Consider the following 27,777-nt stretch of genomic DNA (forward strand, 5'->3'; position numbering starts at 1 on the left):
TGGGATTGTTGGTGCGAATGCGAGCTGAATGATATTTAAATAATAGTTTGTTTATTTCACAGACCCTTGACTGTACTGTAAATGTCATTAACTTCCTGGAGAGCTAAAAAAAAAACAAAACTGTGTCAGTCTGGACAAAATGTTTTTCCTCCCCAAATAATCTCTGCTTTTTATGCAGGAAAGGGGACAATCCTGTGTGATTGCATCAGTCAGTACAGCTCATCATAATAAAACGAAAACAAGTGAAATTCAGGCAAAAATGTCCAAATATCCAAACTGTCTAGACTTTTTTGTTATTTTTCTGTCCTCCCAGTCATATTGATGAGTTCTGGTGTTTACCTTGCTCTATGGGTGTCTCGTCAAAGCAATGTGAATTTCAGATTAAAGTCTCTGCGGCCGCTCGGACTGTGAAGCTCTTCATTGTTCATTCATCTTGGACAAAGCTACAGACTTTCTCTGCTTTCTTCTGCTATACATGTAAAATTTAAAAGTGCTGTTGGGGATCTCTGATTGACAAGTGGAAAAAATGTCATTGTAAAACTCCTTCAGACACTGCTTTAAAATACATTTACTTCTTTGAAAAAGAAAAATGCAGTTATTGCCATTCTAGTGGCATATATTACAAAATCAATGGAGAAAATACTTCAATAAGATTATATTTTTTCCAGTTTACAAGCCCTTTTTAGCCGGCAAGGCTGTAATTTCAGGGTTTGTGTGCAGATAGGCAACCGCAGGACCGCGGCTTTGCAGTCTCGTATATCACTCTGGCAGATAACGGCAATGACAGAAACACTTTCCATTCTGCTTCGGGGCTTCTTCTTTCTGTCGCCGCTGTCTTTTGTCATGCTGTCCCTCCATCTTCCGAAGTTACCTTGACTTTTAGAGAAAGATGTCATGGAAGCAGCTAAACAGTAACTCTTGGGAAGTTGCAAATTACAGCAAATACGGGTGATGAGAATATTGTACTGTAATAAATTAAGAAGGTGAAGAGTGTAATGCTATATATATATATATATATATATATATATATATATATATATATATATATATATCTAGCATTACACTCTTCACCTTCTTAATTTATTACATTTGGAGCTTGGAGCTGTCATATTGGAGCTGTCAACGTTAACGCGGTTAATCTAAAAATTTTTAGTATGATTTCAGTTTGATTTCATCATTAAAATATTGACAAAGAACATGCAACATTTTCATGATATGAGTAAGATAGAGTCAAACTGCTGCTATAGTAGTTAAAAGACAACTAAAAATAAATATTTTACTGACTTTGTGCCCAGCAGTGTACATGTTTTCTGAATGTCCTTTTATATATTAGAAAGTAAATTTTAATGATATCACAAGCCAGTATCATTTTATACATTGGTTTTTTATATATAACTTTTAATTAATTGGATATAAATTAATACATATTATGGCTTACCTTATCATAACTGAATTTGTTTGCCTCTTTTACCATCACAACTCCTTATTGACTCAGACTTGTTAACATCTCGGAGACTAATAGGGCTCAGCTTCCAAAGAGATCAATATAAAATAATTAGCTTTTAACTTCCTGAGGCTGTTTACTTTCAGTGTGATGTTTAACTAAACAGTTTTCTTTTTTTTTTTTTTTTTTTCAACCAGTGGAGGAAGTGAACTCCCTCGAGTCCAGTGTCAATACTACATCAGCTGCCTGTGGTCAAATTAAGGTTTCAATATCCAGGTACAGAGGTGCACACTGCAGCAAAGTTACCAGGTAAAAATGCGTGTGTGGGTTTTAATGGAGGGAAGGAGGATGTGAGACCTAGTACTGTGTATGTGTGATTAGGGGGTGATCATTCATTAAGAGGTTCATTGTTTTCAGTGGAGATCTAACATCTGTAACTAGTCTTTACAAAGAGACCAGTGATGTGTCAAATCAGTCTGTTTACTGCAGAACAGCTCTTCTGTTTCCCCAATTTATGAGTCAAAACAAGGTTTTGTGCCTTCAGGAATGTGTGTACAAAAAGTACTTTCACTTAGTGTAATATCTTTCACAATCTTGTGAAAAACTCACCTTGTCCCACTGTCTCTCTCTGTCCAGAGTGATAATTATCATGGCTGGATTCACCAGATAACCGTTACTGTTGAAGGAGAAGTCATTGTGTTCCCAGGTTACATTCAGCATGTGCCTGCAGAGAAACAGAGACATCACTTTCAGCTTCCTGAGAAGAAACAAAGGCGAGCCTGCAGGGCCGGCACGCTAGTGAGGCTATGTAGCCGACACAAACCAGCCTTTTCCTCACCAATGCAAGATCCCTCGCAAATAAAATGGACGAACTGAGGCTTCAGGCTGCAATGAATAACATTGTCAGGTACAGTTGTATCCTCCTGCATTCTCCTCACTCCGATAAGAGCAGAACAGTATGTGTACGTCCATAACAATTTCAGCACTAACATAGTGACTGTAGCTGTCGCTGCTCCCCAGGCCTGGAGTATTTGACTGTTAAATAGAGGCCTATTTATCTTCCCATGGAGTTTAATGTAGTCATGATAACTGCCATGTTCATTCCACTGGATGCCATAGCTGACTTGGACATTTGGATAGCAGTATGAGTTTACAGCAGAGCATGCATTCTGATGCCCTGCGTATAATAGCTGGGGACTTCAACCACGCAGATTTAAAAGCAGTGCTACCTAAATTCCACCAGCATGTTAAGCGTGCTACCAGAGGAGCTAACACACTGGACAAGGTCTAAACTAACATCAAGTGGGGCTACAGGGCTAGACCCCTGCACACCTGGGCCATTCTGACTGCATGTCCCTGCTCTTAATCCATCATTAATCACATCATCAGCATCTACTCCCCACGACAACTGCTCTTACCACCGCCTTGACTGTTAAAACCAGGACTAATGGAGCCTTTCAGCAGCTGCAAGATTGCTTTAACAGCAGCAGCTGGGACATTTTTGAGCACCAGGAACTGGTGGTGTTTACAGACACTGTCATGTGTTAAATAAAGACCTGTCAGTGGATAAACGAACCAGGGTCTCTCCCAATCAGAAACTCTGGATGAACAGGGGTGTCCAGTGGCTGCTAAAGGAGAGGAACACTGCTTTCAGACAGGCCAAGGCAGAATGCAAGACAGGCTGGATGACCACCTGGACAGTACCTCACCAACTTCAGTTTGAGAAAGACTTGACCTGGGGCATGAACACAGCAGAGTGCTGGTTTCTTTCCACTCCACCATAGAAGGCATCATCACTTACTGCCCATCATTCATTGGTGCCTTCTCTCCACTATGGAGGGCCTACACAATTTCCACTATCTCAAGAAAGCCCATAATATCATCCCACCCTGGTTATTCTGTTTCAACTGCTGCCATCAGGCAGATGGTACAGGGCCATTAAAACAAGAAGAAATCGACTGAAAAACATTTTTTTTTGTTGTTGTTTTTTTTGTTTTTTTTTTATCCCAGAGCTGTGTACACCTCAAATACCAGGAAAACATAATGTTGACATAACACTAGAATAAGGGATCTGTGGGATAAATAAGCATACTTCACTATAAAATAAGGGATCTGTGCAATTAACATCTAACATCAAAATTTGACATCTGTGTGTTTTTACTCATGTTTTTGCTTTATTTTCTTTTACTTTTATAAAGACTTACTTTTAAATTACTTTTATTGATATTTATCTTGATCTGGCACTTTATTGATCTTGCCCTGTTGAGGTTTGTACTTCATTTTTGTTGTACATATTACAATGACAAATTCTAAATAAGATCCACAATGGAACTGTGGACTTCATCTTCAGCAGAGGTGGGAAGTAACAAAGTACAAATACTTTGTTACTGTACTTAAGTAGGTTTTTCAGGTCTCTGTACTTTACTTGAGTATTTATTTTTCTGACAACTTTTTACTTTTACTCCCTACATTTAAACACAAATATCTGCGAGTGTGCAGGTTATGATAGAGAGAAAACTTGCAGTGCGACATGGAGGAAGAAAGGAATCCAGGGAGTGTTGCCGAGTCCAACGATGATGTAGCAGATTCAGAAAAGCAAGACCTTCCCCATCCATGGCCGTATTTAAAAGAATCGTTTGATGTTGTCGGCTTCAAGACAGATTCATGGTGAATGTGTTGTGATTTGTTCCCTGTACCAGCACTGTGCAGGTTGGTAATAAAAGGAGAAAAATTTCCTTTTTTTGTGTTGAACTTTTTTATTTTGTGGAGCTATCAACAGATGTATTGTGTATCATTGACGGCAAAAAAACATTTTTACTTTTTACTTTTTTACTTAAGTACATTTCAGTACCAATGCATTGTAAAAAGTAGCGATCATCACTAGAGAGGCAGAGTCGACCATCATGCATTGCGTGGATGAAAAAATGTCGGAAACACGCGAAAATTAAGATAAGATTAGATAAGATAAGATAATTCTTTATTGATCCCACAGTGGAGAAATTCAATAGTTACTACAGCTACAGGACAACAGTAAGGTGCAAAGAATGAAAAATAAAAAGTGTGCAAAATGATATTTAACTTTTTACAAATTTACAAGATATTTACAAATAAAAATGCTATATATAATATGTCTCAAATAAAATAAACTACACAAGATAAGCTAATAATTCTAATTATTTTTTATGGAAGATAATTATTTTTAATTATAAATGTAGATTCAAATTTTTAGCTGAAAATTATGAACACATGGTTAAGGTAAACCTTTTAAGAAAAAATAAGGGATAAGATCAAATCAATGAAAAAAAATTATTTAAGTTCGAAACAGGAAGTGACATCTGCATGTGCCCATAGACTATGCTACAGCATAATCGGAAAAAACAGTGGGTGAGAAAAAAAGTAGTGGGTCAGTGTCCGAAACTGTTAGCTAATTGAGTACTACATGGTCCACTATATAGTGCTGCACAATATAGTGACTAAGGGGTCAGGGACTAGGGTGGACATTCGGACACAGCCCGTGAGTACACAAGGTATCTTGACCATTGCTGTGCTGCATAGAAATCATCATTCACATTATTTTTTCATTCATTCATTCATTCATCCATCATCTATACCAGGGTCACAGGGATCAGTTGGAGCCTATCCCAGCTCTCTTTGGGTGAAAGGCAGGGGTACACCCTGGACAGGTCACCAGTCCATCACAGGGTTTATTCACATCCTACAATATTAAACCTGTGGTGCTCATGTCTTACCTTACCCATGACTCCAGCTGAGGCACTAAAGGCCTGCTAGTAGGAGAACAGACATCAGCCTGGTCTCAGTGAAAAGCCTGATAAATCTGGTAATCTGTTATAATCCCAGGTGAGCTCACTCACTGTCAGCAGCTTACTTGAGTAAAAAAATCTCCCATCAAGTGAGGGCAAATTTGAGAGCTAAGCGAGATGTTAATATTTGATCCGGCTGGAAAGAGATGACAGAGTATAAAGCTAATAAAAAGTGCTTTGTTCTGTCTTGCCAACCTGAAGGGGGCTGCTGCTACTCAAATTATACCTGCTAGGTTTAGGAAGTCTGAAATGAGGTTTTGTACCATATCAAAGTATGGGATAATGTTCACTATTTCCACTTTTTCATTGCTGGTTTGAGTTTACACAAAGAAAAGCTGTCTGGCTTTGATGACTTTGAAAGAGAAGTAGAGAGAGATTTTTCATAATGTAAGAGGAATGTCTCATGGTGCTGGTGTCCTGTTTGCAGTCTCTTGGTGGCCATCTACAGAAACAGATGCATGCATTTACACAAAACACACTCCCCGTGCGCTTAGCATTATTATTTATGCCAAAAGCTGATCCAGGAGTAGTTATTTTTATGTCTTTTCCTGTTCTTATTAAAATATTGCTGTGAGAAAATTAGATTTGCTGTGCATTTGCATGTGGCATCATGGAGACAAGTCATATTCTTACTTATCATCTCAGACCTCCTACCCACCCATAAATTACCCCAGAATCTCAAAGAGAGCTACCTCCTCAGCACTCAATGCCCCCAGCCTCGGAGATCGCCTTTCTGTGGCCCTGTTGGGCTCTCCATTTGGATCCCACAGTTCTTCCCACACAGTAGTGTCAAAGCAATCCCTCAGAGCCTCTTCCATTTCCTCACTGTGCAGGTAACACCTGGTTCCCATTGTACAGGGGGTTTGTAAACAGGGAGGTAGATGAACCAGCATGGGGTCTGATTTTCCAGACGTGCCACCCTAAAACAGATCCCATATTTTATTGTCTCTGGTGTGGCAGGTCACATACTTGGTGAATGTGGAGAGAGTGGAGGACAAAGACACATGGATGAAGTCCCCAGAGAGCAGGAGGACAACCCTTCTCCTTTTCTCTTACCAATCTGTTTTGTCCAATCCGCCCGTATGAGGTGTAAGCCATCCAAAGCAACGACTGTGTCCGGACTTAGTGTAGTTAGCCATAATTTTGTGAACAGCAGGAGACTGCATTGCATTACAATTACTCAAGTACCTGTGAAGGAGTACCAGCGTTCATGTTAACCAACAGAGAAGACAGCACCAGGCAACTCTCGCTGATGCCTCCAGAAACGCAATAAATGTATCACAGGCAACCCAAGGACAAACTAAAGGAATTACAGAATTTGCCTAACTTCATTATACTTGATAACCAACCACTGTCTGTAGTGGAAAATGATGGATTTGCAGCCTGTCGGAGGCCAGTTACAATCCAGAAACACAGTAAGCAGCACAGTTAGTATGGAACACAATACTTCAATAAGAAGTAATGTGTGGTTTATTTTGGCCTCATGATGTAACCTTAAGCAATAAGGTATAATAATACCCCCAGCAATAAGGCTAAAATGTAATTGGAAAGAGCTCTTGTACTGGAATGTGTATCAGTATCAGCAGCTGTGTCGGCCTATCTCTACTTTCTAAGAAAGAAAGGCATAAAAAGCATTATGTTGCCATGAACCCTCTTAGGGAGGAGGTTGAGGAGCAGAGTTGGACATGCTATAGAAAGTGTGAAAGTCAGTATTGATTTATTTTTGTCCCACACCATGCCTTTTCTTGGACAGGATTTTAAATATTTGAACTAAACCAGCCCTTGTCCACAGAGGTGACAGAACAGAAAATGTCTGAATACCTATAGTGTGTTTTTAAATTTTTTTTTTTTTTGGAGAGAAGTGACATGAGACCTTTTTTTATTGTTTATGTAGAATGGGGGGGATTAAATTAAAGAAGTCTGAAAAGCCTGAACATTGTCATTTTGTTGGATTTGGCTCATCTTGCACAGTAACAGCTGGTCGCATCAAATGGATATTTACTCACGGGTTCAGTTAAAAACAAAGTGTTTTCCTTAGAGTCTACTTTTACAATTAAACACAAACAAACAAGACACCATAAATTATACATGAACTAGTCTGAAGCTAGGGGGGTTCATAGCTCATGTTTACCATTTGATCTGTTAACATCAAACCAAGTGATTTCCCTGAGACGAGCCTCCACTCTGTAACTTACTCTTTTATGAGCTCTGTCTTCGAGTGGCCCTAGTGACCATTTTTCTAAATGTGATTGCAGTGTTTGCCAAGAGAACAATCACTGGCCACTAGATGTTAGCTTTGTCTTTCAACATGCTTGTATAAATTGCGCTTTGCACCCATATTTGTGCCTTTGTATTAGGGCTGTGCCAAATATCGAATTTTATGTTGCATCACGATAAGGTTAAGGTCAATCTCTGTGATAAGAGTGATAAGAGTTGGCCATTTTTTGTTCGATATAGACAGGTCTCCCAGCCAATCACGCAGCAGAAGTACTAAGCAGCGAGGGACAAGTTTAGCACGTGTTTACGGTCACTACTCACTTGTGATATAACTTCGTAATAACAGCTCATTCCGTCATTGTTTTGAAATAAAGCACAAACAGCCAATGATAATGAAAATAGTGCCGTGCTGAGCCAGTCGTGGCTGGACGAGAGTTATAGCATGTCAGTTAGGTTGACAGACACAGCACAGAGTGTGGAGGAGCAGCCGGCACGGTGCTGATATTAGAAATAGGTGTAACTTCATTGAAATAGCTGAAAATTCCCTGTAACATACATTTCACATTCACAGCAGTATGTTACTTAAACTAATCTGCAAGTTCCTCTTTTCAATATGAAAATGTTTATATTTACTACAGTATATCTCTACTGTACGATTAATACACATTGGATAGATTTCCAATTGAAATTTTGCCAATTAACACTGGAAACGTTGCTTAATTGACAGAAGGTTTAATAACCTCTGAAAAATGTGTCAAAGTTAAAGTAATGGGAAAGAACTTATTTTGGAAAATTGTATTTCTTTTAGCGGTGAGGTCGACATGACCATGTGACTGTAGATGAACATGACAACCCTTTGTACCAGTATAGCTGATCTCAAAGTGTGGCTGCTGTCACTAACCTACATGAGCCCGTTATTCATGTAGTCATGCAGTGAAAATTGCAGTGAAATATTTTTTTCTGCAACATCTTAACATAGTAGCTAATTCTACCATGTAACAACAGAAATAGGAAAGGCTCGAAGGGCTCATGTCCGATCTCTCTCTCTTTCTTTTCTTTGCTTCCTCTGATAAAACCCTCTTTGGTTTCTTTCCTGGCTCTTCCATGGTGTTGGTTTTGAGAATTCTGAGTTGACTAGATCGTTTTGTCTTAAGGTTGGCTGTTGGCTAACTCCTCCCAGGCTACCAGTAAAACATGTGGCGTGTGCCGTAAAGCAGGTCACACTCTTCCACTGGCAGCAGGTGGGCGGGGCCTAAGTGACCCTACCCGAACACTAAAGTTACACGGTGCTGTTGCAGCTGATGTGAGTCCGCTCAGGCTGCAGCGGCGGTAGAATTCATCCAGTTAGTTGTTCTACCACTGGAATAATTTTAGAGACATTATTTTAAGGTCAAAAAACTACATAGCGTTGCTTTAAAACATATGTAACACGGGGAAATACAGCGAGCAGGTTTTGCTATATACATCTTAAAAGTCAGTAAAAATTTAATTTAGCATCAAAGCATAAGATGCATGGCTCTGGGATCTGTTGGACACACATTAGGGAGAGAGGCAGTGAATTGTTTCTGGTAGTAATGATGTAGATGTTCCTTATTTATATAGTCTTGGATTTAGAACAACATATAAACATGATGGAAGCATTAAGTTTCCATTAACAAATACATTTTTAAATAAAATAAATGTAGTAAAATATACTTACAGGAAGGAACTAGAAGATCTAAAAGCCACTTATTGAGGAAAATGGCTTTTAATTTTTTTTTTACTACTATTAGCTAAAACTATTCACACTCCACACCCCAAAATCTTTTCTTACCTGAATAGCGTGTCATTATTAGCTGATGGCTTGACAGAGTTGTGACAATCACTGTGGGCTTCAGGAACAAAGCCTCTTTGTTTCCGAAAGCTCTGCACTCCTTTCACCACAATGGCCACCCCGTCCCTCACCCTCTTCCTCAGGCTCATTCTCCACCTGTCTGTAATGATGCTGATGAGTCCCACAGGGAAGCTGTCAGGTGGGGGCATGTCTGGGTTTCCCACAGCGAGGCTGGGGATAATCCAGATATAGCCTGGCCCTACCAGTCCAGCCTCAGCTGCCAAGGAAAACAGGTACTGGGCCTCCTCGTGAGAGCAGTAGACAAGTAGCACCTGGGCATCGATCTGCTGCAGCAGCCTTCGAGCTCGGATATCGTTCACACTGTCCGCGGACATATCAAAGGTCAGCACATCCTGCAGTTCCCATATGAAGTAGCTGGTGTCAGTGAAGGACTTGATGTAATCCACATAGGTTTCATAGCCTGGGTAGAGACTGGTTATAACCACAAAGCTGTCCCAGTTGTACTCCTCCATCACCTTGAACATGCCGGTGATTTGCTGCTCGATGGATGAGCCCAGCTGGAGGAAGTTGGAGCCTTCTCCCTGGAGAAAAAAGAAAACAGAGAGTAAGGAGATAGAAAATTTATGGAGATTTTTATGGTTTAACACACTGCACAGCTTGTACTTCACTAAAAAAACAAAATGAACACATCTTAATTCAATCTGGGCAATAAGATCTCTCGAGGTCTATCTTTATATCTAACAGGTTACAGGCACACCATGTACAGTCAGACAAATCACACAGAGAGAAGTGAGTTATTCACTCAGTTGGGTCTGTAGTGCAGCTTTGACAGGAGCTAAGTGGTTCTGTTTTATTTTGCTCATACAGGAGCTGCAGACCCATTCATCACTTAAACCTACATGTCTTTCTTTTGCCCTGCAAACACTGGCCATCATCCATACTTGCAAATTCAGAGGGATAGCACTATCACTGTGGCCAGCCAGTGCCGGCTGTGTTTCATGTCTTTTCTGCAAATGAAGTGACCTTGAGAGGAGTGAGGATGGTTTTTCTGTGAACTGAATCAAAAAAGTGATGGTGGTGGAGGTTTGCAATTCTTTCTTTTGCTTTGAGAGTTTCATTAAAGCAGTATTGTTCTGTCTGTTAAAGCAATTCTTGAAAGTGAGTGAAGTGAAGCATCATGAGATATTTAAATGAACACTAGCTAGATTGTTACAGTAGGTTTCCGTGATCACTGATCGGGGTGTGACCACATGTGCTTGAAGGATTCAAACAAGAAGTAGCATTGCAACACCTTTCTTCTCTGAGATAATTTTGAGTCACATTTTAATGGTGCTGTGTATAAGATTATAATACCAAACGCATAAATAAAATAATTAAATCAAGGACACCAGGCTTGCAGCACAAATGTACTTTATATATACACTTGGTCTCGTGCCAATCATAGCTGACATTGGGCGAGAGGTGTGGTAAACCCTGGACACATCACCAGTCAGACAGAAAGACCCCCGATGTCCAACTGGATTCAAACTCACTCACTTTGTTGCTGTGGTGACAGCACTAACCACTGCATCACCATGCTGCCTTGTTGTGGTAGTGTTTATTTACCCTAAAAACTATTAATAAATAATGCTGCTTTCCTTCAGGACAAACACTATTAAACTAGAGTAATATAGATTTCTGACTTCTTAATAACCAGCAAGAGGGTGCAGGTAGTCTGTAAGTATATGTATTAAACAATGTAGGTAATTAATTAAGGCTCTTTGTGCCAAAGGAGCCATCAAAAGAATGTTTTATAACCTGGCAGCCCAGTAAACTTATTAGTTGCTTGTAATTGATCCATCACTAGCATCTGCTAACAATACCAACATAAAAAAGTTTTATAAGATAAATTGTAACAAATAGTCCTATGAGTGTTTAATTAATCATCAATTATTTATAAATGACCTAAAAATGGCAAATGACACCTTAATGACACCTATAACTGCTGACCTGATGAATTGTCATGAAATCCTATAACTAATGATATTAGCATTTAGAATTGCAGGCTCAGTAAAGCTGTATGGCTTATGAAAAAGGAGGAAACTATGCAACTTCATGATATAGATTTTCAATAAATGATCTATTAACCATGAACAAATTTGTTAGGTTCCACCTTGGTCAGCAGTCGTCTTGTCTCCATGTTAATTATAGCAAGGTCTTCATGTCTATTGTCTAAGCTCATTCTGAAACTGGCTAATAAAAAAGACCAAACAAAAAAAAGTTCTTTCTCACTCTAAATTTTTAGAAGTAAAGGTATATGTTTTCACACTAATGTGATCTTGTTATAAAAGCGCTGCCTCTGTGAGGCTGAGAGGTAGGTGACCTCCTCCCGACCCCATCTCTCTCTGGGTGAAAAACCCGCTATTCTGAAGACGGGATTCTTGGAGCTCAGAAAACAGTGGGGTCAGGTATCCAGAGATGGCAACAAGCCTGTGATCTTATTTCGCCTGTCTCCTAGTTGTCCTTGTGAGAAGTTCAGTGCGCTCGTGATGTATGAGCTTCTTATGATTTTAGACGTCATGTCTAAATCCACTGACTTTGTGCCACTGACTGTACCCTGCTTGCGCCTCCGGAAATATTTTCCTTTTCGTTGCCTTGTTCCACTTGTCACTGCTGCTGTTTCCTCAAACAGTTTACATTGCCAAACAGTGGGATAGTGCTGTATAATAGAGAGGTCTTTGATGCTCTGTTTTTGTGTAATTGTTTGACTAATGATATAATAAAACAGTATTTTGCTCTTCCTGTAGTGGTGCCCATATTACCACAGTGGTGCCGCATATGGACTTTGTAATAAGTTGAAGTTTGTGTTGATGTTGTGGGGCCCTGAAGATTTAAGATGGTATGACCTGATAACCCCTTGTTTGAATCCACATGATAGGGCAAGAATCTAGATAGGAGGATTCCATAGGAACTCTCTTTCGAAGAAATTGGCTTCTTCTCAGTGTAAGGGATTTGTGGACCAGAATGGATTAGACTGCACTGGATGCTGCAGGTTGCAGTCATAGTGGAGCTTGAGTTGATCATATAAATAGAATCATTTCCTTCGTCTCCGTGCTGTCCCATAGCAAATCTGTCAGTGTTATTGCCTTACTCCTGTGTGTGCTGTTTCACCTCTGCAACAGTGCACAGTCAGTTTGTTTCCCAAGGTAGTAAGGTGTTAGATTGTGAATGTGTATGAATGTGTCTTTATGTACTGTATGTGAGTTATGTTTCTGTATGCCTTGTACATGTTTGGAAGCCCAAGGGTCTGGAAGAGTAAAGCCCCCTGCAAAGTGCAATCTTAGCAGCTCAGTTAGCAGAGAGCAGACTGATAGTGCAGTTCAAATGAGCCTGGGGCATTACCACAGGCTCGGCGGCAGCTCAAAGCCTGAAGTCACAATCTGCATGTGAGTGTAAAGAGTGTGCATAGTACTGTCCAAGGCATATAATTCTAGAAAAAAAAATGAAAGTAACACTAAGCATAAAGTCAAAATAGCTTAGTATGTTTGAAATAAGATGCACAATGTGTCATCTGACACACTCAGAGCCTGGGCAAAAAGCCAGCTGTCATAGCCTTGTCCTGGCTACGTCCCCACTTCTCCCCTGGTCTCGCTCCAAGAATTCTGTCTTTGTCTGGCTGTGATCAATCACACATATGGGCATAATGACACATTAATTTGAAGAGTCTCTCTTTGAAGGCATTTATGTTGTTGCACTTATGAGTGAAGATTACTTAAAGAGAATCTTCATACCAGCAGACCTCTGCTGACCTCCAGACATGATGTTGAAGTGTACTTCAGGGTGTGACATCACTGTTGGGTGTGCTTACAGGTGCGAAAAACCTGAAACTTTTAACTAGACAGGATATTAAGTTACTTGCTAGAAAGAAGTCTTTTGTTGTGGTTTTCAGTTTACACGAAATGCACATTTACACCACCATCTCTCTCTGGGAATATTTAAAGACAGTTTGACTGATGACTCTAGGTAAGTGTTTTCTGTTTAAGTGGAAACTAACAGTAAGAAAAAAGTTTATGGCCATTGAGCGCAAAGCTTAGATTGTACAGGCTGAAATTACATATTACATTATAACATATTTGTTTAGACATGTGCAAAGCCTGTGATAATTTACACAAGTTTAACTTTTTACCATGTTAACATTTTTTGAAGTGTGAAATGCTCAAATCTTGAAAGAATCTGAAGGTTTATTTGAAATGCTTTAAAACTGGTCCCAATTGGATTTAGGTGAATGTAGAGCAGTCACTATTTCGTAATGCAGCTGGTTGTATGGAAGCAGTAACTCTGCCACTGAAACCAAAGGTAAGACGGGACTGATTACAATTGACAAAGGAGCTTACACCACAGTGAAAGGATACATTGATTTAAACCTATCATAGCAGTGTATGTGCTCCTATGGTTCCCCTGGTCATATGACTGAACTGCAGCCATTTCCAGCTCAGTGTCCCTCTATGAAGGGTGACTTCTGGCCACTGCTCTTTGCTGCGACATATGTCTGCCTCCCCCACGCAGCAGGAAGTGCTCTGGCACTGCCTTCCTATGCATCTGACGTCACATTGATCCTGCACAGACACAGGACACAAAAGTCCCTGGTCATCTGCCATTTCTCAAAAAGCTGGAGAAAATCCAGATTGTGATGATGTGTGATGCCTGCTATTTGGTCCATGCACAAATGTGTAATTGCAGAATGCTGGTGCTGAATCTGTCTGCAAAATGTTCACTAATATATATCATCTGGTTCCTCAGCAATTAAAGAATTAATCAAGCTTTTAAGGTCATATTAACAGCATTTTCAGCACTTTATTAAGGTTAGGGAAGGATTAGGTTGGTACAATACAAAAAAGAAAATCACAACTCAAGCTGACTTTTGTACATCCTTTGCATCACAGCTTCCACCAGTGCTAGTGGTTTTAAAATGCAAGAGGTGAAGTTTGAGAAAATGAATACATAACAGAGCAAAGACTAGCAGGAAAAAAACCCTCTAGTTTTGATATAAGCCTCAGGCTCATGTTCTTGCAAAGACAATCAGGGTTTTGCTCATGTCTGACTTCAATTTTGCTCATTTACAGCACCGTGGCTCGGAGGATGCGAGCTGTCAGACCACAGAATGAATGCTGCAGAGAATGCTTTATATTTTAGATCAGGTTTTGAGCAAAATTATAAAACTGCAACACCCTTCAGTGCATTGTTACTTTTGAAGGGCATCTCTGAATGTTTATATCTGTTTAGAGATTTGTTCAGAGGTTGTTTCAACCATATGACATCAAAAGTACTGTAGTTAAAGTTTCTGTACACTTGGATGGATTTTCAATTAAAACTGCACCCCATTTGCTCTATAATCACCTTAAAATGCTGTGTAATCATGTTCATGGTCTATTCTGATATCACTCTTCTATCCTGCAAGAAGTGGTGAATCAAAAAACCATCAGGTCTTCATCTTCTGCTATGTAAATATAATCTCTGTTTTAACCATATCCAAGTAGTTTAAAATGCTTGAAGTTAGCTAGCTCTTAGTAATTAGAGATCAAGAAATACTCATAAATCTTTGCTTTAAATGTTTAATGTGATATTTAGAGTTCTGTATTGGCATAAATGGAATATAGTATTCATAAATTTGTGGTCATTAGTGTGTAATCACATGAAAATACCAACCGTTGCATTTCCTTAATCATAGAACCTTTTCAATCTACTGTACATAGGGAGTGGGTCTCCGATCACAGAGGCAGCCATGTTGCACTGCCATGTTTCTGCAGTAACCCAGAAAGGACAAACCAATCACTGGCTCTACACAGGGAATTTACTTGACATGACACTTCATGGACCCCGTACCCACAACCTTGGCCCGGGAGGGTGCATTCTGCAGGCTTGTCACTTCATGCCACTAAATCTTTCACATTTTACACTTTGCACCTTTAAATATCTTTATGACATCTTTTGGAAAGTAGTGACAGATGGCTTATTTGGTCAAATATTTTAGTCATTGTGTCTCGATAATTACTGTTAATGAAATACCTATTGTGGGGACTGATTGATCTCTTAGCCAATGTAAAGTATGTAGCTTTGTATTTCATTTCCAAGGACCGCTACCTTGAATGAGTCTTAACCTGTAGCTGCATAAAAGAAGTACTCTTGGAGTGAGCATTTCAATACTTTAGTCTTCATCTTAACCGTACTGTAGTACATTTACTTGTCAAGACAGCGTCTCATTTTGATAAAATGACAAGGACAACAGTAGGTGTGCTCTGATGTTAGTAATCAACATACGTTGAAATGCCTCAGGAATTAGTTTATAACCTAATTTTATACCATCACGTTCATAAATATCAAACTCTTGGCTTTTACTGATACATATGAAAAATGTTCAGTCTCCTTATTGACTACCTTTGACAGAGTCCCATAAATCAATCAAAGGGTGGCGTCCTTGATTTTTGGCATTTTGTTAAGGCGCATTATTGTTCTATGGTATAGTCTTTGAATAACTTCATATGTTAGGTTAGGGGCAGCACTGATGCCTCACAGCAAGAATGTCCCGGGTTCATAATCCATCAGGGGCCTTTCTGTGTGGAGTTTGCATGTTCTCCCTGTGCTTGTGTGGGTTTTCTCCAGGTACTCTGGTTTCCTCCCACAGTCCAAAAACATGTATGTCAGGTTGATTGGTGACTCTAAATTGCCCATAGGAGTGAGTGTGAGTGTGTGAGGTTGTTTGTCTCTATGTGGCCCTGTGATGGACTGGTGACCTGTCCAGGGTGTACCCCTGCCTTTCACCCAAAGAGAGCTGGGATAGGCTCCAGCAGGTCCCTGTGACCCTGGTTAGGAATAAGTGGGTAGAGATAATGGATGGATGTTAGGTTGTTCAGGAGATTGAGAGAATTTTGCTTTAATCTGAGAAAATTCAGATTATCTTTGTTCACATGATCTGTGCAAGCATATTGTTTATCTGGGTGTGATTTTTTTTTTTCAATGCTTTACTGAAGCATGTGAATACATTTATGGTTCAGAAGAAAACAGTTATGGTGAGTCCCACATTTAAAAACAGACAGGTTTTGATCTTGTGCTGTTTGATGAACAATTGTGCTCTAACTGATGAAAAATAAGAGAGTAAAGAAATCGTCATCAGTCTAGAAGTTGAAAGATTAGAGGGCCAAAAGATCCAGAGCCATATATGGAGCGTTGACTGAGTGGTGATCCAAAAGAAGTGATTTACCTTAAAATATCAAATTATCATGTGAGTCATGAAGCTGTATATGTCAGTCAGAGGCCTGACACGTCAGCGGGAAGCAGATTAGAGTTGGTTTCCAACTGGGGCAGTCCATATTAATAATGCATGCAGTCACAGATCAGTAAAACACTTAATGCATTCGCTACATGGCATACATTAATGGTTTCAACTTCGGTGACTGGTTGATTACTGATGAAAATACAGTCATTTATTTTAACAACTGTCAGCCCTTGTCATTGCATTTTTTTCTTATTTCATGTATTCATTCTGTAATTTATTATGATTGAGTTGCAGTTACTGTCTTAAAGTTGGAAGTTAGAGTATTAATGAGCTGCAGGAGACATTAATTGCTGAGTGGCATCTCTTTTATTACACTCAAGATGCCAAGCACTTGGCAAGATCACTCACCATATTTTCTGAAATGGATGCAGCTCACAGGGCGCAGTCTACAAACCCCATCTGAATTAAACGAAATTATATATGAGTCTTACTCATTCCTCATTTTTTTCTAACAAGATAGAAGACACAGCAAGTTTCCAAATGGAAAGAAATATCATTGTATTGTCCAAAAATAATTGTAGTGTCCTCATCCAATGCATGCTGGATTATTGCTGCATTCCCGCATAGGTTGTTAGATGTTTTTTTTTCTGATTATTCATAACAGGTTTATCCTTATTGTATCTTCAGAATTCTTTGATATTATAAGTGAAAATAGAAAATCAGCTGATGGTCATGACTTTAGGTATACATTTGGTTTTCATTTACATTTCTCAGTTAGTTTTGTCTACTTAAAAATCTGTGATCCAGATATAATTTTATAATTATCTTTTTACTATATATATTACCTTATATTATTATGCCTGCTGGGCTACTATTGGGTAATGTCTCCTTCAATATCCTAGCTTAAGTGCCTTTAGATGATTATGATTTGGCGCCATACCAGTAACATTAATCTGAATTGAATTGTTATTAATCTGCAAAGTTGACTTTCATGTAAATCTTTAAAAATTACATAGTGGAAGAATCATGCTGCAGATCTTCAAACTGTACCTGTTAACATGTGATCCTGTGATGCTGTAACGGCTTTGCAATCATGCCTCTTGCAGGAAGCACCAAAATGTCACCAGCTATGTTAAAGGTCTAGTTACTCTCTGTGGCTGAGTCGTTTGTGATTGGCGATCGTGTTGCATTCATCTCATGAGCCTTTACAGTTAGGGCTGGATTCAGTACTAATACAGTACTGATAATGATTTAAAACAGGCATTGGAACCTGCAAATTACCCATACTGTAGTGACCAACCAAAACCTTCTTTCATTGTATCAGTACCAGCGAACATTGGAGTCATCTCATCTTTGACCTTGACAGTTCTCTGATTCATTTCTTCCTTCTTATATCTGGTAATGTATTCCTGAGAAAATTTGAATATCTGATATTTATTAATCATTAAGTCATTTTAAAATGACAGATTATGTCTGCCCAGCCATCTAATGCTTATTATAGCATTAGATGGCTATTATATATAATTATATATATTATTATGTAATTACTGTACGTGTGGGCTTCTGCGTGATTATCTGACTGCTCCCAGAAAATAAATGTGCACCTTGAGTGCAGTTGTGATCGAAAAGATTTCACTTTTGCTCCAAGAGTTATAATTACTACAGAATTAGTTTGAATTTAGACCAAACCATCAATCTAACTTCTGGGAAAGTATGGAATCATTTACAAGTGGCAACAAACATTACTTACTCATTACTTACATTTTACTCTTTGCTGTCGAGGAGTTCTCAGTCTGGTAGCTATGAGTTCTGTAAGTTATTGAGGTATGTAGTTACCGTAGACTGTTAAAGACAAACTGTTGTACCTACTTAATGAATGGATAATTTAGTAGTAGTTTCTGTATGCATTATAAAATATGCAGGTTTCCTCTAGTGGTCTGTGTTTGCGCTTTCTGATTTAGCTCCACATCTGCTCTTGTTTCCTAAGGCTCAGAACTTATCACACTTATAAACCAAGATCCATCCATCCATCTTCTGTACCCGCTTGTTCCTGAAAGCCAGGGTCACGGGGATCTGCTGGAGCCTATCCCAGCTCTCTCTCGGGTGAAAGGCAGGGGTCCACCCTGGACAGGTCACCAGTCCATCACAGGGCCACATAGAGACAAACAACCTCACACACTCACACTCACTCCTATGGGCAATTTAGAGTCACCAATCAACCTGACATACATGTTTTTGGACTGTGGGAGGAAACCAGAGTACCTGGAGAAAACCCACACAAGCTCAGGGAGAACATGCATAAACCAAGATGATTGTTAGAAATGATGAAAACTTAACTTAACTTATAGCATTAGGAGAATTATGTTATTTACAACTCAATAATGGACTGTAGGTAGTGCTTTTATCCATTGAGTGATCATTTGTATTTATCCTCTGATATCTTGTATTTATTAGTTCACACAGATGTCTGTTCTGCTGCAGTATTTTATGTGGGTTCTTGACTGTGAATTATAGCAAGAATTTATAAGGAGATTTATACAGACTCTTCTGCCTTCCAGCTGGCATTGGTTACCCAGAGTTCCTGTCTCTGAAAGAATCAACATTTAGTTGTTATTTGCAATCTGATAGCTTAATGTAGTTTCTGGCTGTATTTCATACATATGCAAGGGGTTTCCAATGATACCATGAGCATCTAGAAGTAGTGAGTGTGGCTAAAGCCCTAGAAGTTCTTTACTGGCCCCTGCTCCCACACTAACCTTGTATGGCAGGACGACAGCAGATCCTCCACTAATGCCCACAATGGGAACGGCTGTTTGAGTGGAAATGAAGTCCAAGATCTGTGCCACGGCCTCGGAGCCAACGTTGTCTTCAAACACCACGCCATGGACGCGATTGGTGGTGAGGGTGTCACAGATACGTGTGAGCAGCGCCCGTGGGTTGGTGTTGTTGACCAGCACAGTAATGGGGTTCACCTCCAAAGGCAGGTCCATGAAGTTCTCCCGGCTTAACCGTCCCTTAATCTCTGTCTGGTAGGTTGAGCCGCTGAACACCACTGCCACGTTCACGGAAGGCGAGGGGATCCCAAACGGCCGGCCTGAACAGCAGTGGACAGTGCAGAACAGCAGCAGCAGCAGCGGCGGCGGCCACCATGGGGAGTCGCTCAGGCAGCCTAGACGAACGCCCATCTCAGTCACCTACTGCCTACAGGAGAGGTCAGGAGAGAGGAATGACATATTAGTTACAGTTCACAGCACAAGTTGCTGTCTTTTTCTAAAATGTTGTGATAGTCCTAGCTGGCTGGCCAACCAATGTGCTTTTTGTTTAGAGTTGACATAGTTTGCTTTTTATCTGCTGGTCGGCCTACTATAACCTACTATAAGAGCCCATTAATAGAGCCCACTGTAGGACTTTTAGTGTGTGTCAGTATGCAGCATGAAGCTGTGGCCAGGCTGTTGCATCTTAGGTTGGCATCTGCTGCTGCTGCTGCTGCTGTTTTCCAAGGTCCAACCCAACAGATGGTCCCCAGTGTAAAATGCAACAAATGAAAAAGATGATTTATAATTTTTATACATTACTTTTTAGGTTGCTTTATTTTTCACTGACTAAAAGCATGAAAAGTTCACATGCATTTTGTTTTTTTTTTGTTTGGTTTTGGCTGTGCTTATTAATTGAGACCCATAGTCTCATTTGTAAGATGTTTGGGTAAAGTTTTCCTTTTCTAGTTAGGCGTTTCAATTATTCAGACAGCACAGTCTATATTTACAAAGGAACTGAAATCCTCATGTTGGCCTTTGAACAAATCCAAGCTCTTTGTGCAACATTGCATCACTAATGGACTGGATTGCAACTAGTAACTCTTAGCCAAACTTTCTTAATTTCTTCCAGAAAGTTAATTGCTTTGCTTTCTGCTCTCTGAAAGGTAATGAAGGAGAAACGCCATGTCAGAGCGCCGTGATGTCAAACCCTGTAGCGTTAAACATTCACAATGTAGCCAAACAGCGGTTTGTGTTGAGCTGTCAGACAGACTTAGGTTCTTTGTCAAATCTGTCACAGTCGTGTTTGTGGCCCTGAGGAAGTGCTCCATGCTGGTCCTCTGTCACAGAGATCTGATCCACCATGTGATGGAATCCCAGTGGGGTGAATATATTGTAATCCTTTGGTAATCCCTGCCAGGCGTCATGGCCTACGGCTTGATTCTACTATATAAACTAAACAAGAGATTTGACTATTGCACAAAGCTCGGTGTAGCTGTGTGGTGCAATTCTCTGCTGTGGAGCTGAGCACTGAGCTCCTCTTAGAAAACATTGTGGCTCAGGCTGCAGAGTAGCAAGCATGCTTGATACGGCTCCAGAACAGACACGAACGGTTTGTTTTCTCATGTCATGTCACATCCATAAATACAAATCAAAGACTTCACACGTGCATGGGAAGCTGTATGTGCTATGTCCTACATGTGATTCTCCAGGTAGGTCCTTCCTCATAATTCCTTTTATAAATTGATTAGCCCCAACCATGAGAGGGCATCTGCCACACATTGCATTAACCTTGTTTTAGCTGTGCCAGCAGTGGAGTAGTTTAGGGTTAATGTCTCTGATAGGGAGCAACATACGTGCTCACACTGCTTAAAAGGGTTGATCTTCCACGTTTAAACTCAGATGAAAAACAGCTGAGGCAGATACATGAAGGTCACGCCTCGGGTGGTGGATTTAGAATGAAACCAGACAGGGTATCAGTTATCTATAATTTTGTGGCAAGGCTTTTATTGTCAGCATGCTTTCTATTACCAAGGAAAGGAAATAACAATCGAGACCCAGTCTGGCTAACTGGAGCTTTCAGTGTGTGCCTTATCTAATGTTTAGATTCTGGACGTACAGTCCTCTAGGCTGCGTAACGAGTTGCAGATTGACACTGGAGACAGTGATGTGTTTGTACAAAGACTAAAGGCTTCATGCTGGGGATCAGAAGTCACTGTGGACAACCAAGTACCATTTCTTTACTCTGTTTTTGGGCCACTTACTTACTGGCCTCACAGTAGTTCATAAGTATTAAACAATACCAGTGACAATCAGAACTCTCCATGCTAACAGCCACTTCACTCCGTCCAATAAAATTTTTCAAGGTTGCAGTGATTACAGATAAATAGAGCATCTTTGTCTTTCTGAATGACTTCAGAAATTAAAAATCCTGGAGCCACTGTCTTTATAGCGTTGGAACATTATGTGTAGATAATTCTCAGTGTTTAGATCATTTCAGAGTTATTATCACTTTCCTTAATCACAGAGGCAAAAATCTGGAATTTCCACAGGTGTTTAACTGAAGCAGTAAAGATGCGTTTTTACCATTTAGACATCTGGCTAGAATAAGTCTCAAACCACCTGCTCAGACAGAAACCCATCGTCAAGTCCTTCAGCTGTACTTTTCCTGCTTTTTTAACATTGAAAAGCTCTCTGAACTGCCCAATGTGCATGAAGCTACTGTAGGTGTGTTATTAGTGTGTTTGTACTGGGAAAAAGTTTTGACAAAGAGCGTCTTCTTTTTATTACATGCAAACAGCCAATTATTTACATAGGTAGCCTACAGCCACAGTGACTGCCTGAAGACTAACACTGACATTAACCCACTATGTGCCCAATCCCAACTCCTATGGTAACATTAGCCTAACTCTAACACAATAAATACACACACACACACACACACACACACACACACACACACACTTTATATTCCTATCTCTCTCCTCTTTTTCTGGACTCTCAGTAAACATAGTGCCACTACAATGGAATATGTGACTGACACGTTGCTTCAGAAAAACCTCAGATCAACCACTTTCCTGGTTATTACTCCATTGATAATTTGAACATTATGAAAATAATCTGATGAGAGGTTAAATTAAATAAGACTTTGTGTGAGATGGCAACTTCAAAGAAACAACACCACAGAGACAGCAGCAGTGTTCTTCAGCGTTAGACTAACAAACATTTAAGGTGTGCTTATCTCCCTCTAGTGGGTGACATATGGTGGAAGCTGTGCTTTACTGAATTAGCTGCCATTAAAGAGGCAGAGGTGGGAATCAGAATAACTGCTGGGGTTTTATTATAACGTCCAATTTTTTCCCTTGTGGTTTAATCTGTGGGACCTTCACAGTGTTTGGACACTTTGTTTTATATACGTATTGTTCAAATAGTATTTTCTCCACTTTTTAAAACATCCTGCTAAACATGTTTGGTCTTTGCACACGGGAAAGGATAAGTGGTAAGGATATGAGTACACATCACACACACACACACACACGCACACACACACGTGCACACACACACACACACAAAGAATTAGTACTGTATAAGGTACCTCTCATTTCTTTTCTTATTTAAAACAGTGTATTTGTGCATCATTTTAAAAGTATCCAGCCCTCCACAGTCTTTTTGCCACCAGGTTCACTGCCATCGGTTTATTTATATATATTTTTTTCTGCATTGTTATTTTATTGCTTGTTTACTGTGTCCTGTTAATAACTGCAACTGCAACAGCCCATTAATGTGAGGCTGCAGCGGAAAATACGTCTGACTGTGAGCTCTCATTGTTGCAGTGTTTAATGGCTACTTTTATATTCTGGGCAAGACACCTCTGCTATAGCTGTTTAACAATGAGCACCTGTCCCGTCTTTTGCTAAATGATCAATGCGCTCATTCATTGATCTGCAGCCTGCTGCTTCTGTGGCTCACATGCTGATTAACTGTTGTCATTATCTGTAAATCTGCAGACCATTCAATCAGCTCACAGCGTGTCCTTGTATGTCAAATTCTGATATCTTACCAGTCATTTGGTAATCTCTGACCTTTATTGACCTCTATTAGTATACACCAATTCATTCTCACCTCTATTAGTCAACTAACCAGCCCGTCATTTTGCCCTATGCACTCTGCTACAGAGGTATCTTGAGAAGTAAAATGTGTCACTTTCTTACCTTTTTGTCCTTAGCTTTGTGCCTCGTTCTGCCATGTGTTTCAAAGACTGACATACAACCTGATTGTGTGTAACTGACAGATACCTCCATTAGGCAACTGAATTTTGACTCATCCCCTTAAAACTACTACATGAGCCTGTTATTCCTTTTTTGTCTTCTGTCAACATTAATTTGTTTTAAGCATGATTAGGCTTTCTCTAGCCCTAACAAGGATGTTTTTGTGCTTAACCACATCTAATTTGTGGTTCCTTCTATCTATCCCCTTTTAAAGCAAATTCAATGTAGACTAAATCCACAGTCCTTCTTCTGTGTAAAATGCAGTGTGAGCTTTAGCTGAAGCTAATTTCAGCAGCATGACTAAAACCCAGTGGCCATTTTCGAAACTTGGGCTCAGTGATCAAAGCTTTCTGGTTTTTGTGCCACAGGAGAGAGACAGAAATACATATAGCAAAATACCCATCTGATTTGACTAACCCATACTGCTAAAATGTCATTGTCCTCTTGTAACTTAGAAATAGACTGACTGACTGAAAATGAAAGTGGATGGTAAACCTTTGCTGAATATGTGTTTTTTGATAAATACTAATAATTACTGTCAACTCCTTGTAGATTTGATTTATTTTAATTGTATTTTGGGCTTTGTAGTAACAAATTATCTGTTTTATATATATTATACACTTTGGTCTCCATGTTTACAAGAGTAATTCACCTGTATAAAATTATGAGTCACATCTGTTTTTCCTTTCACCTGTAGGAATATGTTTAGCTAAGCTCTGATTAACAAATTCAGCCATGCTAATGTTTTTAAATCCAGAGCCATTTAACTAATCTGTAGCATCATCTGCATCATAAATATGGTGAGAGTACAGACAGACAACAAGCCAAAAAAAACAAAAAGCAGAAAAAAAAGAAACAAATTTACATCCAGATTTGTCCACTGTTTGATAGTTGACCTGTGTCTACTGATGTGGTGCAAAGTCAGATCAAAAGTATTTTGTATATTCATTTTCCCTGCATGCTGTAGTGTACCCAAAGCTTTGCTTCCAGAGATCACCTGCCAAATAAACTCTGGGCCAGATTTACTGTGGCTTTTACTTCTGGTTTCAAACGCAGATGTCACACATTCCTAAACACACTTCACATATTCATAACATTCGCAGCAGGTTGGAGTCGTAGTTTGCATGTCATTTGTATTAGTGTCTGCAGTGTGCATCTTGTTCCTAATTGCGTATGTGCATAAGGTAAATACTATAACAGAAGGCCTATTAACAAAGGATTTTTGTGGATTCTGCTGCATTTACTGAAGTCACACTATTTGTTTGCGTGGAAAATTCTTCATCTCTGAAAAAGTCGTAAACATAGCACAGACGGGATTTAGAAAAGCCACAAATACTGATGTATAAATGATGCATTAATGTGCATGAAGGTTAAACATTATGAACCGGATTGCTAGAAACAGTTACATTAAATATCTATAACATCTTCCCCACCTCACCTGCTTTGAGCTGCTAAGCCTGTTTCGTCACCTTTCTTATATTAACTCTTGATGTATTGCAAATGATATACAGAAGATTTTAATATATCCTAAAAGTGTGATGAGCAATTTTGAGAAAATATTTTATCAACATGAGCCTATTATTGATTTCTTTTGGGCTTAGTGATCATATTGGAATCCAGCCTCTGAAGGTTGCCAGTGAGCTCTGCTTCATTCACAGTGCATCATGGAGGGTTTAGTACGAGGTGCATTCCAGGAGGTGGATGTATAATGAGCTGCTTTCTTACTAAACCAGACGCTTAATACACACAAAACAGTTGCAAACTTAATTAAAACCACTTCACGCCTTTGCACAAAGTCATTTCTTGGTAAATCTAGCCATCTGTTTTCAGTTCTGCGATAACTCAGTCCTCTAATTATATGTTGATGAAGTTTACGTTGATGCAAGTGGCACTCATTCTTCTTATGCAGTGTAGCTTCTGGTGCTCATGCTTACGGCTTTTCTTTAATTGATACTCTTTTTAATCCAGTTTTCAAATGTTGAGAAAATCAAACATAAAAGTCACTTAAATTATGAGATGGTTGAGTCACTGATGCAGAAGAAGCAGATTAGATCTAAAGCCCAAAGCATTTGTCTAACTACACTTTGTACATATGAATTTTTGAAATACTACTGTACAAGATTTACTTCAGCTTGACTGTAGCATTAAGTAAATTTGTGACCTACTCTGCAGTAACCTACTAGTGAACAGCCTGTAGAGTCAGTCTGTCTTTAAACCTGCCCGTTAAGTTACTCCTCTGTTCTTTATGGTGTAGTTTTCTGTTCTGCTTCATGGTAGATGATTCCCTTATGCTCTGTAGAACCATGCCAGTGTCCAGTAGCATTTCCTACTGAGGTACATCCAAACCACCAGAGATGTGTCTGTTTGTACTGACCCCTGGAGACTTAAGGCACTAAGGTGGTATTAGTTTCTGTCACAGACCCCTACTGCTGAATACAGCACTGCAAACATGTATAAAATATTCACGCCTCTACATTAACTATACACAAGTGATTGATCTGCAATGGGATGAAAACCTGTTCTGGTGAAATCCCAGTAAATCAGATGTGATCTTTACTGCTGTCTCCGAGTGAGGGCTGGAGGGTCTAAGTGAATGGTCCTGAAATGTCTTGTAAATTTTCCCATACTGCAAGTGGAATCAAGTGAAGGCTCTTCAGGCATTGGATGGTATCTCTCTGCATTAAAGGATTTAGATATTCAGAAAGGAAGGCAATACTGGGCCGAGCAGACTCTATAGTATCTGAGAGGTCATGATCAGCAGGTTTTAAATGTCACAGCAGATGGAAACTATGCTGTGCTTTATTACAGGTCTTGTCTTTGACATGCCATCTAGTGCTGAAGCAAAGCTCTCTAACCAGAAGTTGCAGTATAACCTTGATCATGTCACAGGGTTTATTGTGGTGTTTTACATTAAAATAATAAAACAAGTCTCACTAGTTTGATGAAGCAGTAAGCAGATTTTTTTTTTTCCCACCAAGGACGCAGGTCCATGTGCTTGCTTGTCATTGGACAGATGTTTGATATATATATCTCTCCTCTTAGCTCTATCATATTTATTGCGAGTGTGACACTCCATCAGATGGTGTTCACTTCAGCACACCATGTAAGCAAGATTGAACAGATTGAATGTGCAAGTGTTTGAAGGGTAATAATCTTTGTGAGGTTGTAGATTACGGTGGCATTGTGAATGTAATCCATTTTGCCATAACACATTGATGGATGTCTACCTGAGGCTTAAAGAACTTGACACACCAATCTGATGTTAATATTCCTACTTTGACCCTGCGGGCTGACCTGACAGTAAGCACACAGTGGCAGCTGACACAGGGGAGCTCACCTCTCAGTCTTTGGTGGAACCTAAGCTTAGCCTCATCTGTGTCCATACTGTATTTGGAGCAGGGATCAGTGTAAAACCCTGTTTAAGCTGAACTTGTTGCTGTCTGTGCAGAAGCACAAGCAGAAGCTCTCCACCACAGCAACTGGTCCAGCTGTCGCCAGCCTGCGCTCACAGTTGACTCAGTGGTAGCCCACACATGCAATTGACCTCTGACATACACACACACACACACACACACACACACCCTAATCCACATATGAGCATAGCACTTAGATTTTAATCTATCGTGTGTGCGTGCGTGTGTGGTTTTGTGCTTGAAGCTGTACTTTAAATTAAACAGACAATGTTTTCGCCTGTTCTCCTGTTGGACTTTATAACATAAATCTAACTAAAATTAGCAAAATGGGCCAGTTTTCACAAATCACATATACGATGATATACAGTATTTAAGGTATACTTAGTGGTATCTAGTTAACTAATTTGAAAAACCAAATTTTAAACTAATTGATCTAATTTAGTTACTAACTTAATTTATCCTGTGCTAAAAAAATTATTTAAAAAAAAAAACATATAAAATTATATATATATATATATTTTTTTTTTTTCATCTGTCTCTGCATTGTGTTTATAGAAAGAATGTCCTGGGGGTTTAGGATAATCCTCAGATTTTGTCAAAAGTCTTTATATTTCTTCAGTAGAAAGTGATTCCACTGAAAATTGTTTTGTTGAGCTCTGAGGACACTGTTTCTAGAAAGACATTACTTTTTAAGGGTTTCAAACATATTTTTTTCTAATGCTTTTAGCATTAAAATGAAATTCACTAAGAAGAAATGTTATTGTGCCATAAGCTA

The 27,777-nt window shown here is 39.4% G+C and overlaps 1 protein-coding gene across 1 annotated transcript in view; it reads right to left on the minus strand.

Annotated features, from left to right (window-relative positions):
- The window catches only part of grin2ca (glutamate receptor, ionotropic, N-methyl D-aspartate 2Ca), a 54,482-nt gene that overhangs the window by 21,142 nt on the left and 5,563 nt on the right, over window positions 1-27,777 (minus strand). The window contains exons 2-4 of the mRNA XM_026325391.1: window positions 19,325-19,769; window positions 9,296-9,897; window positions 2,054-2,168 (exon numbers count right to left, since the gene is read on the minus strand). Coding sequence (XP_026181176.1) covers window positions 2,054-2,168; window positions 9,296-9,897; window positions 19,325-19,753 — 1,146 coding nt within the window. The 5' untranslated portion in view covers window positions 19,754-19,769. The remainder of the gene's footprint in view (window positions 1-2,053; window positions 2,169-9,295; window positions 9,898-19,324; window positions 19,770-27,777) is intronic.

This window comes from Mastacembelus armatus, chromosome 8 (genome assembly GCF_900324485.2).
Source record: "Mastacembelus armatus chromosome 8, fMasArm1.2, whole genome shotgun sequence".
NCBI lineage: Eukaryota > Metazoa > Chordata > Actinopteri > Synbranchiformes > Mastacembelidae > Mastacembelus > Mastacembelus armatus.